At 36.8% G+C, this 16,664-nt stretch overlaps 1 protein-coding gene, 1 non-coding gene and 1 pseudogene across 2 annotated transcripts; 2 read left to right on the forward strand and 1 right to left on the reverse strand.

Moving 5' to 3' along the window:
* Window positions 1–357: 357 nt before the first annotated feature.
* LOC103954437 (5'-3' exoribonuclease 4) lies at window positions 358–10,013 on the reverse strand. Its single transcript, XM_009366271.3, has 22 exons — window positions 9,727–10,013; window positions 9,031–9,133; window positions 8,855–8,931; window positions 8,578–8,769; window positions 8,277–8,396; window positions 8,025–8,087; window positions 7,643–7,780; window positions 7,380–7,544; window positions 6,834–6,911; window positions 5,992–6,078; window positions 5,208–5,285; window positions 4,821–4,916; window positions 4,158–4,228; window positions 3,849–3,977; window positions 3,660–3,736; window positions 3,530–3,570; window positions 3,332–3,406; window positions 2,550–2,701; window positions 2,351–2,455; window positions 2,193–2,268; window positions 1,661–1,737; window positions 358–1,507 (listed from the first exon to the last, which is right to left on the reverse strand). The coding sequence occupies exons 1-22, from the start codon at window positions 9,931–9,933 to the stop codon at window positions 784–786; spliced, it is 2,931 nt and encodes a 976-aa protein (XP_009364546.2). The 5' UTR covers window positions 9,934–10,013; the 3' UTR covers window positions 358–783.
* A 3,940-nt stretch (window positions 10,014–13,953) lies between these two features.
* On the forward strand, window positions 13,954–14,072 carry LOC125470106. Its single transcript, XR_007252347.1, has one exon. It is a non-coding gene; the product is annotated as a 5S ribosomal RNA (ribosomal RNA).
* A 7-nt stretch (window positions 14,073–14,079) lies between these two features.
* On the forward strand, window positions 14,080–14,197 carry LOC125470107 (annotated as a pseudogene).
* Window positions 14,198–16,664: the final 2,467 nt, after the last annotated feature.

Genomic DNA, 16,664 nt, shown 5'->3' on the forward strand with positions numbered 1-16,664 from the left:
TAAAGGTTCACTTCTTTTTTCGGAATGTTTACTTGGAACGGAAAAAGTCATAAATTACGAAAATAAAGAAAATGATATGCCTGGCTCAATTAGAAGTTGGTTGATCTTATTTCTTTAGTGTTGGATTACGGATCTTAAACTCCGTTACACATATTTTAGTAAACACAAGAAAGCCTAGAATACTCTCGCCGCCATTCGAGCATTCATCTCGCATTGAAAAAGTTAAAAAGATTGGTTCCCTCAGCTGAACCCTTTGAATTCCACAAACAAAAACACGAGCACCAAATCTCGTTTCATTTAAACAACCCTGTTCTCGAATCATATCATACTTTCAAAAAAAAAAAAAAAAAATCCGGGTATAAAAAGGAACGAATAAATAGAAAATATTTTCGGAGCGACGAACATCGAATTCCTTTTGGATGACATAACATTATTCCCCTGCATGCTAATGACACATCAACCCCTACTTCTGATTTGGGCAAGCGCCTTCACAAATTCTTCCTATGAAACTATGACAACAAACTGCAACTATATACTGCATATTTCACAAACTACGTAAGAAATAGTTAGTCGTATATGCCCGCCGTAGCCAGTTAGTACAACCTGTGAGAGCTTCTGAAGAAAAATCCTCTTGTATTGATGTAACAAACAGACCTGCGGTTTTCGGTACTGACTCCATAACATAGGGAAGCCAAATCAGTTTCGCATCAGAACCCCAGAATCAGCAGCGTCTAGATTGGAGTAATCTGGGTGGCTGCACCTCTTACAAATAGCCAGGCAACATCACACAAATCCTGAAGAATCACTCCCGCTCTGGTCTCCACGGTCTGATACATCCTGGGGAGCGCGCGCCTTAACTTGATAGACCTTCTCGACCTGTGGTTGCTCATATGCTCCGCCATATCCAGTTTCCTGTTGCCTTACATATAATCCACCATTTCCAGTTGGTTCTTTGCTAATCCACTTGGTAGGTGGCGAAGGAAGAGCACCCATGTTCTGCACAAACAGGTGCTGATGGTTTGCTTGGTATCCTGAATTTGGCATCCCCGGTGGTGCCACTGCAGGTGACCTGGTTCTCACACTGCCTTGAACTGTTAAACTAGACATTGCGGTTCTCAGGTTGTGGTACTGTTCTTGATATTGTACTCTCTCTTGTGTCCTAAAACTTTGTTCTTGATATTGCACTCTTTCTTGTGCCCTAAAATTCTGTCTGTCACCTTGCATACCATTTGACGCGGGAAATCTAGGCCTAGTCATCATGACCTGAGGATTGAAGGAATTTCCGTACTTTGCTTCTTCACGGAAGCCACCTTCATACCCAGAGGGCCCAGCTGGTCTTGGTCGGTTGACTGGATAATTTCCTGCATAGTTTCCGGAATTTCGTAGTGGCGGTTGATCCCAAAATCCGGAGGATGAACTATTAGGTCTAATATTAAGGGTGTTCTTGACTAGTCGATGAGCTGCTTCTCCCAACATGGATCCAGCAATTGCTCCAGGTATTTGTGGCCTATAAAACAAACGCTTCAGGGTCAGAAACAACAATCCAGAGTCCTGAGTTGCAGTAGTTATAAGATAAAGATTCTCACAGATATTCCCAATTTGAGATCTCGTTACTAAGCCGAAAAACATGTAAAATCAGGACAACTGGAATTCAACCCACCTCTCTCTACCTTGGCGTCGAGGACCTTCGTCGTGCCATAACGTAGGGAATGGTTTGATGTCTGTAGGTCTTACAACCTGAAGACGTTTAAAAGAATAATTCAAATTATATCCCCCTGAATCCCAGATAGTCAAGAGTAACAGAAAAGTTAATAGAATACGAATAACAGAAAAAGAGGACAAGAAACGAAGCATAATCCCAACCGTCTTAGCATCTCCAAGCATGGAACAATTTGATTATAAATCAACACATGAAGTGAAAATAAGAAAAGCTCAACTTATATGCAGCTCCTCACATTTTTTGACCCATAAGAAAATGACAATAACATAATATTTCTCACTAGAAGATTCACATTGAACAAAGCATGAGCAAAAGAAACACCAACCATAGGAACCTGATATATATGCCAGCATTAACGGGAAGAAGGAATGTGTTCACAAGGGGATATAAGCTATATGTATTTGACATGGACTAAAACCAAAAATTCTGTCAGAATTGGGCAAGAACTTCAAAGAATCCAGAGCTCACATACCTTTCTGGGCATTATCACACCCTCGGGAGGTTCTGGAATGTGTGTATGAGGAGTGGGGTTAAGATATGTAACATTTCTGCATATGAAAAGTCCCACCATGAAAACGCTTTATTCTCTTTAAGTACTAAAACAACAACAATAGTAAGGAGCCTACTTACAAGACTTGGTTATAATGAAGGTTTGGATAACCATGAACAGGGGAAGGGATTACATGTCTAACGCCATTTCTCTCGGATAACCAAAGGAATCCATTCATTCCACCACTGAAAAAAAAGTAAGAGGGTCGCAATTCTAGTGAGTTCCACAATGACAATTAAACCACGAGTCCCAATATAGACAATTACTAAAATAACCTACCTAGTAATTGTGTCTATGATCCATAAACATCTTTCATGTGGGGGGGTCTGATAACACAGTTGGTAGTACATACTGATGTGTGCTGCCAAAGGATGAGAACTACAAACATAAAGCAAATCAAGCATTATGCTATTCCGAGCCTGCTCTTCCTCCTGCAAGATGTCCAAAATAGCCCTATGGTAAGATAGAGAATCCAGAGATAAGTCGTAGGCTCATTGCAGCCTACCATATAATATCCTTAACTCCTACTCTGACCAAAATGTAATCCATGATTCCAAAGACCAACAGCTTCAAGGCATTTCTCTCTCAAATTACCAATAAATACACACAGCCAATAATTTCAATACTATTGGTTCAGAGCTCGAAGAGATGGGCATGAAAGGACAGATTTATATTTCCAGTTATTCTCACAACCCCAAAATTCAGTCTATCAGAACTGTTGACTTTGATCCCCCTTAGTTGATCATGTTCCTCTGTAGTCTCTGGTGTTATGCAAACTTCTAGGAATATGCTATGCGAATATATGAATATTAAATTAAACACGCCACACGTAAACACAAAGAATCTAGCACCTGGTGCCATATGTTTCCTAAAAACCTGATTGTGAAACTGAAACATAATTCCTGCAAGCTAACCTAGAATTTATAAAAGCCAACGCTTTACGTAAGTATTTGGTATACTAAATTCATTTTAGGGAGTACAAATTTGACAGTTAATTATATGAACATGAAGTATAACTAATGCAAAAAAATATTAGGAAGAAAATGAATGATCTTCCAGACCGTTAAAGTGCTTTCAAGCTTCCTTGTCTCCGTAAGCAATTTCTTCTCGTCAATGAATGGCAATTTGGCAACACCCTGACTTCCAAACAGACACAGACACATAAAGTGATATAATTACCATTAGTTTACCTCTCCAAAAGGTTAAAAAAAACTACAATATAAAAAAATAAAGAAAAACAACACTACACAAGATCATACCTGCCACGCAAAGCGCTTGCCATTCATGTCAATTTCAAAATCTGTAGTCAGATATTTCAAAAGGAAAATATTATCAGATAGGATACAACTTCACGGTATAAAAAGATCTATACAACTAATCAATTATTACCAGCAGGGTAGAAATCATGGATAGGAGATCTTGGATCACTCATCAAGTTTCTGTATTTTTCCGGAAGAGCACTGGAGCTGTAAAATAGAAATAGTGAGATTAGCATTATCACGTCTACAAAATGAAAATCTTCTAAACATAAATGTTAACTTATTTGAATAAATTCAACGCCACAAATTAGAGAGAGACCTTGCGGCTGGTAAGGTTCCCATGAGCTGATCGAAGGGCTTAAATGGCTCTCCCAAGAAAAATGTTATTTCCAATTCATCTAAATCTTTCAGATCAGAGGCAAAAGGAGCATAATGGTATGGATAATACCTGAAAAAATGACAAACAGACACAAGCATAGTTATTGAAATTGAACGGGACACAATCCAGTCAACAAGTTGGCTCAACTTGTCACTCCTCCAACTTGGAGATAGAGCAGTCAGGCCTGCAGATCAGCAATAAGATGAGGCAAAGTAGTTAAAAGAAGCAAAGGGTTAAAGTCCAACTAACCATTGCCATGAGCAGACTCCTTGGTAATAATATCGGCAAACCCAACATAAGCCTTCTACATATTTTAAAACCTACAAAGAAACAAAAATATTTTAGCATGGAGTAACTTAGTAATTGTCCCATCAAACCATGACGAAACTACATCAAAAAGATGAAAAACTTTTGAATTAGAACACCATAAAAAACAATGAAGCACCCAATTACTCAATAAAAACAATCCATCTTTACCATCACTGAAACAAGCATTCTCCAATAAAACTTGGCAAGCTCTTTAGAATGGAATGAAGGCACCAAACTGAACCCAACAAGAATCTCCTAAACTCATAACATATGAAATCTTCTGATATCCTAAATTGCCTTGCATGTTGGTATGTAGTATGTACAGACCTAATCACAGTCGTTTAACCATTTTCCCCAATCTCTTTTTTTTTTTTTTCTGAGATAAAAAGAAGCCCAATTGTAGATGGGTAGAGGTACAGACCCCACCCCACAGCTTAAACCTCTGAGGTTCAATCCAAAATATATATGGCAGATTATTAAATAAAGAGATCAGCTCACATGAAAATCAAAAAGAGGTAGTGTAAATGATATCCAAAAACAAAATCATATCCACATTCCACAGCCAAATAATGTTACTAAAAAGTCTCGCCAGAGAGAACTTACCAAGTCCTTTTTGACTTTATCAATCTCCTCTGGTTTTGATACTTGAAATTTCTCAGCATAATACCTTTCTGTGTATCCAGGCTCTCCCAATTTAACCTGAGAAATAAAATAAAAAACAGTTCTAAACCCATTCAGATGTATAAACACCATACATTCCTTAATTACTTGGCCTCCCCTATTTAACATAAGGGACATTGAAAAGTCTTAGCTATCCAACCAGAGCAAGAAAAAATTCTATAGTGTAGAGTTTCTAAGAAGCTTTTGCACTAACTTCATGACTTTACAGTGAAATGAGTTAACATACAATAGATGGCACAAAAAAGCTAAGTTCTTTTATCACTGCATTATATAAAAATTTGATGTAACAGTTACAATTATATTGCAGACCTTGTCTATCACCGGAGCCGGTACCTCTGCTGAAGTTTCTCTTCTAGCTCTATGTCTCTCTTCATTATTCTCAATAGCCTGCAATAAAGTAATCCTCAGCATGAAGAAACACCTGTATGATCGACTAAAGGAGCAAATTTCTGACCAATAAATAGTTATGGATACGTATGATTCAGTGACCTGTAATTCCACAATATACCCCCTAACAAAAATGCACTTCCATGTGTTCAAATACGTTAAAAAACAACGCCCTAAGCCTTTGGTTCACATATCATGTAGGGAAATACATAGTGTTGAACATGAATGGACTAACTTTTCTGCCAAAGGGATCCACATGAGGTCAGGACACAATACATAAGTCACTACATAATTATGATTAATTCAGAACAGATGCCCCTCAAAAATAGCATAACCTATAAATTACTTGTCTTTTGCCAGACACGCCTATATAACTAACATCATTTACATCTCTCTATAAGTTTAAATTTTTGTTTAACCAAACATTCAACTCATGGTAACGGGCAAATTTTAAGACCAGAGGAATTCCGTTATAATCAAGTAATCACAAAAAGAAACTTAAAGAGTCCCCTAGGTTAGCAATCTTGACAAAAAACTTCCCGCAAAAAAAAAAGGCTAAATTATTTAAAGGACAAGACAGCAATTGAAAGGAATAAATTCTTTATCATGCTTAAATTTGTCATCATCCCTTGGTTTGAAGATGCTCCAGTAAATTGACAAACAAATGAACTGATAGTACATGCTAAATCAGAAAGAAGCGAAATACCTGCTGAATTCGAACCCGCTTTTGAAAAATTTGTTGTTCAAAAACAGCAACAGACTGAATAAAATGCTCAACTCTGTTTAACAATACCTGTGAGAGAAACTCACATGGATAAGCACATACATGGTCCCAATGTTCACTAAAATAAACTATCGTTACATAAGCTTTATGCCAAAAAATAATATTTTACCATGTTACACACAAGTCTCACATAGGAACATATTTTCCAATTGGTCGATAAAATTGCAAATATTACTATGTTACACACAAATTCTTCATAGAAACATATTTAAACAAACAAATGTGATAACAGAGCAAACATCCAACTTTTTTTTAGAGAGAGATTAAAATATTTTACATAAAACAAACACATCTGACTATTAGGAATAATCATGTTCCACTCTTTCCTTTCTTTGCTATTTTAATTGAATCTCTATATCAGGCATTGTATACCATTTACACACAATACTGCAGGAGCTCCAATAATTGCAGTCACAGTTTACTACGGTTTGCTATTCGTATTAGATCTCTAATAAGGAGTTAGTGGTAACAAGTCTCCTACATTACAATACAGGTCTTCCCAATACTGTTATGTAGCAACGATAGGATTGGCATTCATTCAATCCTCATCCATGGGTGAATTTTAGATATTTTCACGCACTTAAAAAATGTTAACATCCAAATAGTTGATACTTTTAAATATAAAAAAACAAGAGAAACTAGATGACTTTGGCACCCATTACAAACATCATAGATAAGAAATTGCGATTGACACATCAGAATGACATTTATGGAAAATGCAATGAGATACAAGTTTAATAGACATGTAAAGAAGAGTAATTTACCTCACCCGCATCAGTAAGATAACCTCCCATAGCAGTAAACTCCTTTCTATAAATATGCATCAATAAATTAATAGCACCCTGAGGCAGTAAAAAGTTAATAGAAATTAGAAAATACCCCAACAACTATAAGTTTTATACAAAAACACTTCAAAAACTCAACTACAGGGAAAAAAACCCTAATCTATACACATGCCATGGTCTAATGGATTATTAGCGGTAGATTTCCTTTGGTGCCCTTCTCCTATTACAAAGTCAGAGGGTTCTTGTCCTAAAGCATTGGGTTTGAAGTGTTTTTCTCGGAAGTGCAATGTTATCAAGTGCTTGTATGTGAAAAGGCCAAAACTTTATCCTTTCATCATGTAAAAAAGAAAAGTGAACAACCAAACAGAAGGAACAGTGCAACAATCATGTGTTTGATACAGTAAAAGTTAAAAAATCTTAAGACATTTTAATTTGACAAGGATGCAATAAACTTAGTATCTAAACCCATAAAATTGGCTGACTTCTGAAAATTAAAGCAACAGACTGCTGGCTACAATAACATACCTCTCTGATCTCCAATGTTGGCATATGTGGAAGAAAGTCATTGCCAACAAAAAAACACATAAAAACAAAATCATCCACCATCCTTTCAAAATTGAGTGGAAAAGGAGGGTTGGGAATATCCAGCTCATATTGCAAATATTCACGCAATACCCACACATTGAGGAACTGCAGAAACAAAATGTCAATTTAGGAATAATATGAGAATGATATCAAGAGGAATTCAAAAGGGGTAGCAACAAGAGGCTGGATTACAATTCTTCAACCTGATATTTTTTCTGGTGAATTGGTGTTTTATCAACCACATTTCCATTATCATCAGGTACACCACGACACTCAGCTGCCAGATGACCAACTTGTCCACAAAGAAAACATTTTTCTTGTTGGCCTGGAAAAGTAATCACCTGTACAATTGTGGTTAACAATCTATAAGACCAACCACTTATAATAAAGGGAGTTTTAACGAAAAGCCCGTGATACTGTTCAGTTTAATGAAAAACCACATTTTTACACTAAAAAATCAAACCTGGTACTATTCACTTTACCCTTTATTTTTCCTTATCGTTAAAACTCAAAGTTTTCAAGCCCTTTTCATTAGTTTTCCTTATAATAAACAACTCAGAAGTGTTCTGAAGAATGAGAAATTACCTCTCTTAATATTGAGAAGTGAACCTCATGTGTAGCTAAAGCCAGCATAATCAGATCTGCATCCTGATTATGATGATCCAAATACTCAGATTAGAGCTAAACTAAGCAATGTAATAAAGGAATACAAAATGGTTTCCCTTTCAAAGAGCACAAAACACGCATACATGCACACAACAAAAGAACTATTCACAAAAACCTGATAATTATTGCAGCAAATATAAGAATCGCAAAAGGCCTAAATCGTAAACTCACCAAACCATAAAGACAATGCCGAGTGTTAGGATCAAAACCAGGGAGGTTGCGTTGCAGTCGGATGTATGACATTATTTTGTGCTCTCCCTCGCCAGGAACATTCGAATCAGAAAGCATAACCTTCAAATAACCACCCAATGCAGCCCCATAAATAAATTTAGAGAGACAAAGTACCCTGAAAACCAGAAGTACATGGTAAAAATATAAAGAATGGATTACTCCGTAGGCAAAGAACCATCCGATCTTGAAGGGGCTTAGGGAGGAAGTTGCAAATCAATACAGACAATGATGTCAAACCAACCTTCGTAGACTGCCAACCAGGGTTGTGGTTCAACCTGCTTTGTATGTAATATTGAAGTGCCACCGAGAGCACTGCCATAAATTGAGTGCCAGGGGTTATAACATTTGAGTCTGAAGTTTCAGGTTTCTCTTTAGGAACCAAATATGCCCCCTCCATCTCAAATTCTTTCTTCAGTCTTTCCTCTTCAGCTTCCTAACATAACACATTTAAGAAAGACAACAATAAGTCAATGCCTCCCTGGACAGGAACCAATTATGCACAGTGAATAAGATGGTACCGCTTCAGCCGCATCTTTTGCAGCTCGGAAACGTCGAGAACGTTGCTGATTCATTTTAGCTCTTGGAGCAACCCCATCTGCGAGAGTAAAAAAAAAAATTTATATTAAGTACTGAATTTAGTGCAAGAAAAATTTTAGAGATGAAACCTAACAACATGTCTTAAGTTAAATCATACCAATTGCCAAAAAAAGAAGCTTTCTTGGTCGAACCAATGTGAACAGATGATCAATGTAATCAAATACTGATTTGAATACATCATTATAGGTTGAGGGGGGAGGCTGCACACACAAAAAAATAACATGTCATCATAATACAGGTTTAAGTAAAGGCATTTCATCATAAAGAGGTCACCGAAAGCACATAATAACCTGGTAAATGCCCACATTTCAAACACCGACAAAACAACAGGATAACTTTTACTCAATCTAATGGTCCAAGTCAGTATTTAAGCCGACATACGAAAGATAAACAACGGAGTCTCGTACTTCTCACAAGAAAAAGGCACTAAATTCAAGTATTGGCAAGCCACAAAATACATATACAAAGATATAGATAGGGTTAAATCCAAACAATTACACCAAAAGACCAAGTTTTTCATCTCTACAACTACGAAATCAATCGTTTCGATCATTAAACGCAAACACCACAGCAACAACATGCAAACAGTCTATCTGGAACTCAATTCTCATCGACAGCAACAAAAAGTGAGGAAATTGTGGACGCAACCCAAACAAACACCTCCAAAACCCATAATTTGAACAAAAAAATTACCATTAACAACAAATTTAAGCAAAATTCCGTATCTGAGAGCACCAAAATCAACAATTTCAATAAAAAGAACGGAAATTGCAAGGGAAAAGAGAGGGCAAACCTTGCCGTCCGGATGAAAGCATGGATGTATAATGTTGTTCATGTCAAGGTACAAGTTGTCGAACTCATATCCGTTAGGATTTGGTCTGGAGACGTCGACTGGCAATGGGATGCCATTTAAGTCCTCTCTAGGATGCTCCTCCACGACGTCGGCGATGGACTGCGGGTACCGATCCGCTAGCCAGCGGTAAAACGCAGGGACGCCCATGAATACGGTGTCGTTTTTGTCGGAGCCGGAGAGAGAAAAAAAAAGGTGCTTTGGAGTTTGAAGCTTTTGGAGATCTGCGTGTACGGAGCTTTCTGGTGGCTAAAAGGTAAAAGTTGTTGTGACCAAAATGCCCTCACCGTGAGGAATACCGTTCCAACTTCTCTTCCCTCCTTCCCCTTTTTTCATTTTTTTTTTTTTAAATAAAAAAGTCAACATAAAGTAATAACGGTTTTAATCATAATCATTCAAATAAATAGAAATTAAAAGATACAAAAATAATAAAGGAAGAGAATTATACTTCATAACGAACAGATAAAGAGGTGACGAATGTTAGAACATAGGACTGCTGTTGTACTTGTTTTTTTTTTATTCTCCTTTTGTCAAGAGTGGTGTTGTCCTTGTTTGCTTTTGCCGAGTTGAGGTGTTTGTATTTTGATCTTTTCGAATATTAACTTTATCGAAAAATATTTTAGTGTGATTGGATAACTAGTTTATGGTGAATATAGAATTATAACACGTATACTTGTTTACTATTAGTATATCATATATTGAGAAGTATCAACTTAGTTGTCGGGTCCGCTTACATTTCAATCATCCTGTGCTAAATTTTAATTGAAATTCTTATTAAGGAAATTTTTTTTACTATAAATAAAGGTTGCAGCCATTTAGTATTATGGTCTTCATTTGTAAATAAGAGATTTTAGATTCAATTCTTGTCGAAATGCGAATTTGAATCATATTATTACTAGCTCATTATGAGGTTAAGTCTAACCCCTCTCTTTAGTTTAGATAATATGTTCAAAGAAAAAAAAAAGTTGCAAATATGTTTTGCTATTAATTATTTTCAACACACATAATTTAAAAACACGCGATCACATGCAGGTTGTTTGGCATCACGGTTTCAAACCTCTTCGGGGTTTTCTCAAAATAAAAAATGTTATTTCCGAAATATATATTTCATATAATTTGTAATTTCCACGGTATGATTCAATTCTGTAAACAAGTATTAATTCGAACTTTTTTTTTTTTTCTGCAAGTGGCCATTTACCACAGTAATGGAAAAATGTTAAGCCTTTGCATGACGGCATGGGTTCAAACCTCGTCAGTGACTAATCTAATTCTAATTTAAAAAAATTTATTGTTTGAAAAAAAAATAAAAAAACTTTTTTTTTTTTTATAAAAAAAATAGGGGTAAAAGCAAGAGCTTGAACAAATCTACTCAATAATAAATCTAGACCTAAATATCTCAAGTTGTCTTCACGAATAAAACTAACTGAACAAGAATGAGGATTGTCACATCTCGGCTCGGGCTCCACCACATCTCGGCCCCGCTCCACCACCGTAGCACGATATTGTTTGCTTTGGGCCCCGACTATGTCCTCACAGTTTTGTTTCTGAGAACTCACACGAGAACTTCTCAATGGGTCACCCATCATGGGAGTGTTCTCGCGTGCTACTCGCTTAACTTCGGAGTTCCGATGGAACCCAAAGCTAGTGAGCTCCCAAAAGGTCTCGTGCTAGGTAGAAATGGGAATATATATATATATATATATATATATATATATATATAAGGCTTACAGGATCCACTCCCCTGGACGATGTGAGATGTCACAATCCACCCCCTCTTAGGGGCCCGACGTCCTCGTCGACACACTTCCGCCCAGGGATTGGCTCAGATAATTATCACATCCCTGCCCGGGGCCCACCACATCCCGAGCCCGCTTCACCACCGTAGCACGATATTGTCCGTTTTGGGCCCCGATTACGCCCTCACGGTTTTATTTCTGGGAACTCACACGAGAACTTCCCAGTGGGTCACCCATCATGGGAGTGCTCTCGCGCGCTACTCGCTTAACTTCGGAGTTCCGATAAAACCCGAAGCCAGTGAGCTCCCAAAATGCCTTGTGCATGGTAGATATGAGAATATACATATAAGGCTTACATGATTCACTTCCCTAAGCGATGTGGGATCTTACAATCCAGGGATTAGCTCTGATACCAAATTGTCACATCCTTGCCCAAGGTCCACCATATCCCGAACTCGCTCCACCACTGTAGCACGATATTGTTCGCTTTGGGTCCCGACCACGCTTTCACGATTTTATTTCTGAGAACTCACACGAGAACTTCCCAGTGGATCACCCATTATGAGATTGCTCCCGTGCACTACTCGCTTAACTTCAGAGTTCCTATGGAACTCGAAGCCAGTGAGCTTCCAAAAGGCCTTGTGCTAGGTAGGGATGAGAATATACATATAAGGTTTACAGGATCCACTCCCCTGAACGATATGGGATGTCACAAGGATTGTCAAAATAAGAATTACCTGAATTTAAATCAAGATTATAGGTTGCTATACCGTCCGCCACAAAATTCTTTTATTTGTAGACATACCGAAGTTCGCATTGCCAACATTTGAAAGAAATTATCGGCATGTAAAAACAAGAAGATCGAAAGGATGATTATTATCATCGGCTTGCAACACCAAATGAACTATAACTGAATATTCTGATCCCATCAGTAATTTGTAACTTAAATTTCAACTAGTTATGTAGACTTCTAACTGAGAACCAACAAATGAAGATTATTTTGTGATATGAAATGGTTAATCAGGCAGGCTAACCCAAGGAGATTTTAAATTTCGGCCCAAAATAATGTTATATGCGAGCCCAGTTTCTTTTGGGCTGGACCAGAAGAAAACAATTTTTTTCAATCGAACACCAAGAGATTTTTGTTTTCGGCCCAAACTAACATGATTTGTGAGCCCGGTTCCTTTTGAGTTGGGCCAGAAGGGAAACACCTTTTTTTTTCAGTCGAACATTTTTTTTTTGGTATGAATGTTTCAAAATTATTCTAATTTCTAACTATCACTCTCACTTGGTCCAATTTTTTAAAATAATTTTTTGTCTGTTAATGTTTTTTTTCTAAATTTGTTGCTTCTTTTTGACGCGTTTAATGATTGAACCTCTATTCATAGTTGAGAATCTTGGGATATTTAAAATGTTTGTGTTGTAATTTTTTATTTATTTTTTGTTAAAACGGAAGGAATAAAACTAACTCAAATACGTATAGATGCATATCTCATCTTCCAAATATCAAACACATCATTCATAAGAGCGGCCGCAACCCAGACAAAAGGGTCATGGAACGCAAGACATTCTTGTTGTAATTTTCAATAACAACAAATTCCTAAATTTTATCCTAAACTTATTGCAATTGATTAACATCTATGGGACCATATTACAAACTAATTATAAGTTTATAACACTATTCCAAAAATCACGGTATAGCGCTGCTTAGTCCCTGCCTAGAAGTTAGGCAGCTAACCACTGCCTCTAATTAATCTCAAAGCATTTGAAATCTAGACATGCCCGTCTATGTCACGATTCTCACTTAGACAAAAAATAGATAACTTTGATTTTGCATCTTATGTTTTCAATAAATTGTAAGTGACTTGTTAAATACTTGTATGAACGCTCATTATATACTGGTTCCTCGTGTTTTCAATCTGTTATAGTACTTTATAATCTTTATGTCATTATGTTTTGTAATTTATGTATCTGGAATACAATTATGTATTTTTTTTAGTATAAGTAGACATTTATTTATATATTATATAACAAATTAATTATTAAAAAAAAAAAATCAATAGGCGCCAGGCCCCTATTCAGCACCCGACTAGTGCCTTTTTAGAACCTTGGTTTGTAACATTTTTCCTCAAAATGAAAAATATGATTTTTTTTTTTTATTGTTATCGACATTCTAAAATCTCATGTGCACTCCAAATTTTTTAATTTTTTTCAAATATGAAAGAAGAAAAGAGGATTTCTCAATTGTAATGAATTCATACTTTTTTTTAGTACTGTAATGAATTCATACTTCTACATAATAATTATGGTACAACCCTTTTGTGATTCTGTTATTTTTTATGGGATAGTCCATAAGCTTCTCACAAGTATTATTATGTAAATAAAAAAAGGGGTGATTATCAAAAAAGCAAGTAGTAAAGATAAAGGAAGGGGAGGATGCGATCATACCAATTCACATGCACTGGAGCCCATCAGAATTCTGAAGTTAAGCAAATTTGGACGAGAGTAGTACTAGGATGGGTAACCTCATGGGAAGTCCTCGTGTTGTATCCCCCACCTCTTATGCGATCGTACCAACTCACATGCACCAGATTCCATCAAAACTCTGAAGTTAGCGAGTTTGGGTAAGAGTAATACTAGGATGGATGACCTTCTGGAAAGTTCTCATATTGCATCTGTGAACACGAAAGTTCCTTGAAACAAGAAACAAGAATAACGTGTACAAAATAATATTTTTTGTGTTTAATGATTTTGGGGTTACGATCTCTTTGTAATTTGATCCTCTGATTCTATCTCTGTAAGATGTAGATTTGTTGATCCAAGGGCCGTCGATGCTTGATCTTGGATGAACAGTTGTAAGTTTCTTCAAGGGCCTTCGTGGCTTTGATCTTGAAGGTTGATGGAAGTTTCTTCAAGGGCCTTCGGGGCTTGATCTTGAATGTTGATGGATGAGCGGATCTTCAAGGGCTTTTGGGCTTGATCTTGAAGAACGGTTGGTTTTCTTCAAGGGCCGTCGACGCTTGATCTTGAATGAACAGTTGGTTTTCTTCAAGGGCTTTTGGGCTTGATCTTGAAGAATGGATGTGTGGATTTGTTTGTTGATCCAAGGGCCGTTGGGGCTTGATCTTAGGATGAACGGATGATGAATGAATCTTCAAGGGGCGTTGGGCTTGATCTTGAAGAATGGGTGTATGGGTTTGTTGAGGTTGTTGATCCAAAGGGCCGTTGGGGCTTGATCTTAGGATGAACGAATGATGAATGATGAACACTTTCTTCAAGGGGCCGTCGGGGCTTGATCTTGAGTTGGTGGAAGTTCTTCAAGGGCCGTTGGGGCTTGATCTTGAAGGAGGATTTGACGAAGAACGAAGAGTGCTTTCTTGATCATTCGGGATTTTCTTGAGAGCTTTAGAACTTTAAGGCTTCAAGGTTTTGGTGTCTGTATTTGTTGATGTTGTTGATCCAAATGGCCGTTGGGGCTTGATCTTAGGATGAACGGATGATGAATGATGGACACTTTCTTCAAGGGCCGTCTGGGCTTGATCTTGAATAATGGTTGTGTGGATTTCTTCAAGGGCTTTTGGGCTTGATCTTGAAGGTTGATGGATGAGCGGATCTTCAAGGGCTTTTGGGCTTAATCTTGAAGAATGATTGGATGTGTGGATTTGTTTGTGCTGTTGATCCAAAGGGCCGTTGGGGCTTGATCTTAGGATGAACGATGAACACCTTCTTCAAGGGCCGTCGGGGCTTGATCTTGAAAGAGGATTTAACGAAGAACGAAGAGAGCTTTCTTGATCCTTCGGAATTCTTGGGAATTTGGATGGTTGGAAGCTTTGGAGTTTCAAAGCTTCAAGGATTTGGGGAATTCCTCTTCTAATTTTGGAGTAGAGAAATGTATTTGTGAATTCCTTGATGCTTGATACCTTGATGGAGAAGCCTATTTATAGGCTTTGAGAATGAATCACCACCACAAAAATATTTTTTTCCTTTCCAAGCACCATTGCCTAATTTTCCCACTTAATGCAATATTGAAATTGAAGTGGTGTAACTTATGGCCTAATTTCCCACTTAATACCATTTTAAACTTGAAGTGGTGGCCTAAATTCCCACTTAATACCATTTTAAACTTGAAGTGGTGTAACTTATGGCCTAATTTCCCACTTAGCACCATTTTTAACTTGAAATGTGTATGCTTTGTCATTGCCCAAATGAGAAAAACTTACTTTGATCCGTAATGGATTGAAGTGTGCTTGCCTTGTCATTGCCCAACATGAGAAGAAAAACTTGTTTTGATCCTCAATGGATTGAAATGTACTTGCCTTGTCATTGCCCAAAATGAGAAGAAAAACTTGTTTAATCCTTCAAGGGTATTTCTTCCTATTTTGTTGAGTCACACGCCATGTGTACAATTTGTACAACACGTGGCGTATGCCATGTATGCCTTGACACGTCAAAACTTTAATGCATTGGTGAACATTTGTTTTTACTGAAATTTCGATGTCTACAGCATCCCCCACCTCTTTTTCAACAAAAGAAAAAGGTGATTAAAGGAAGGGAAGCATTAGGCTAAGCATCATGATTAAAGAGATGATTATCAAAAACCAATTATAAAAAAATAAAGGAAGGGGAGCATTAAGCTAAGCATCATGATTAAAGAGTAAAAAAGGGGTGATCATAAAAAAACTAATTAGAAAAAATAAAATATAATGTCTAGTATTATGATATTATTTTACGAGTAAACATATTCTTTCGTTCCTCGGTGTCTCATGGAGGATATCCCAAGATTATCTTAACCTTTGACCCAAAAAATATATATATATATATATAATCTTAACCGATTATCAACAAACAAAGTGAGATATAAATGTTGCATTTTATATTGAAAGCACAATTAATTATTGGTTCGTTTGGATGTACTTTTAAAATAATTGAAAGTGCTTTTAGATAAAATATTTTTAGGTTCCAAAAGCACTAATTATGTGCTTCTTTCAGGAAGCACGTTAAATGCCTTTTTAGGATTTACTTGCATTTTTACTAAGGACTGATTTTAAAGACATTTTCATTAAGTGTTTTCAATAATTTTAAAAACACTTCCAAACGAGCTAATAGTTACTTGTGGCACACATTACTAAATTATTGAATGGGACA

This window comes from the organism of the source record quoted next, unplaced genomic scaffold, assembly GCF_019419815.1.
Source record: "Pyrus x bretschneideri cultivar Hongxiangsu unplaced genomic scaffold, Pyrus_bretschneideri_v1 Contig48, whole genome shotgun sequence".
Classification (NCBI taxonomy): Eukaryota; Viridiplantae; Streptophyta; class Magnoliopsida; order Rosales; family Rosaceae; genus Pyrus; species Pyrus x bretschneideri.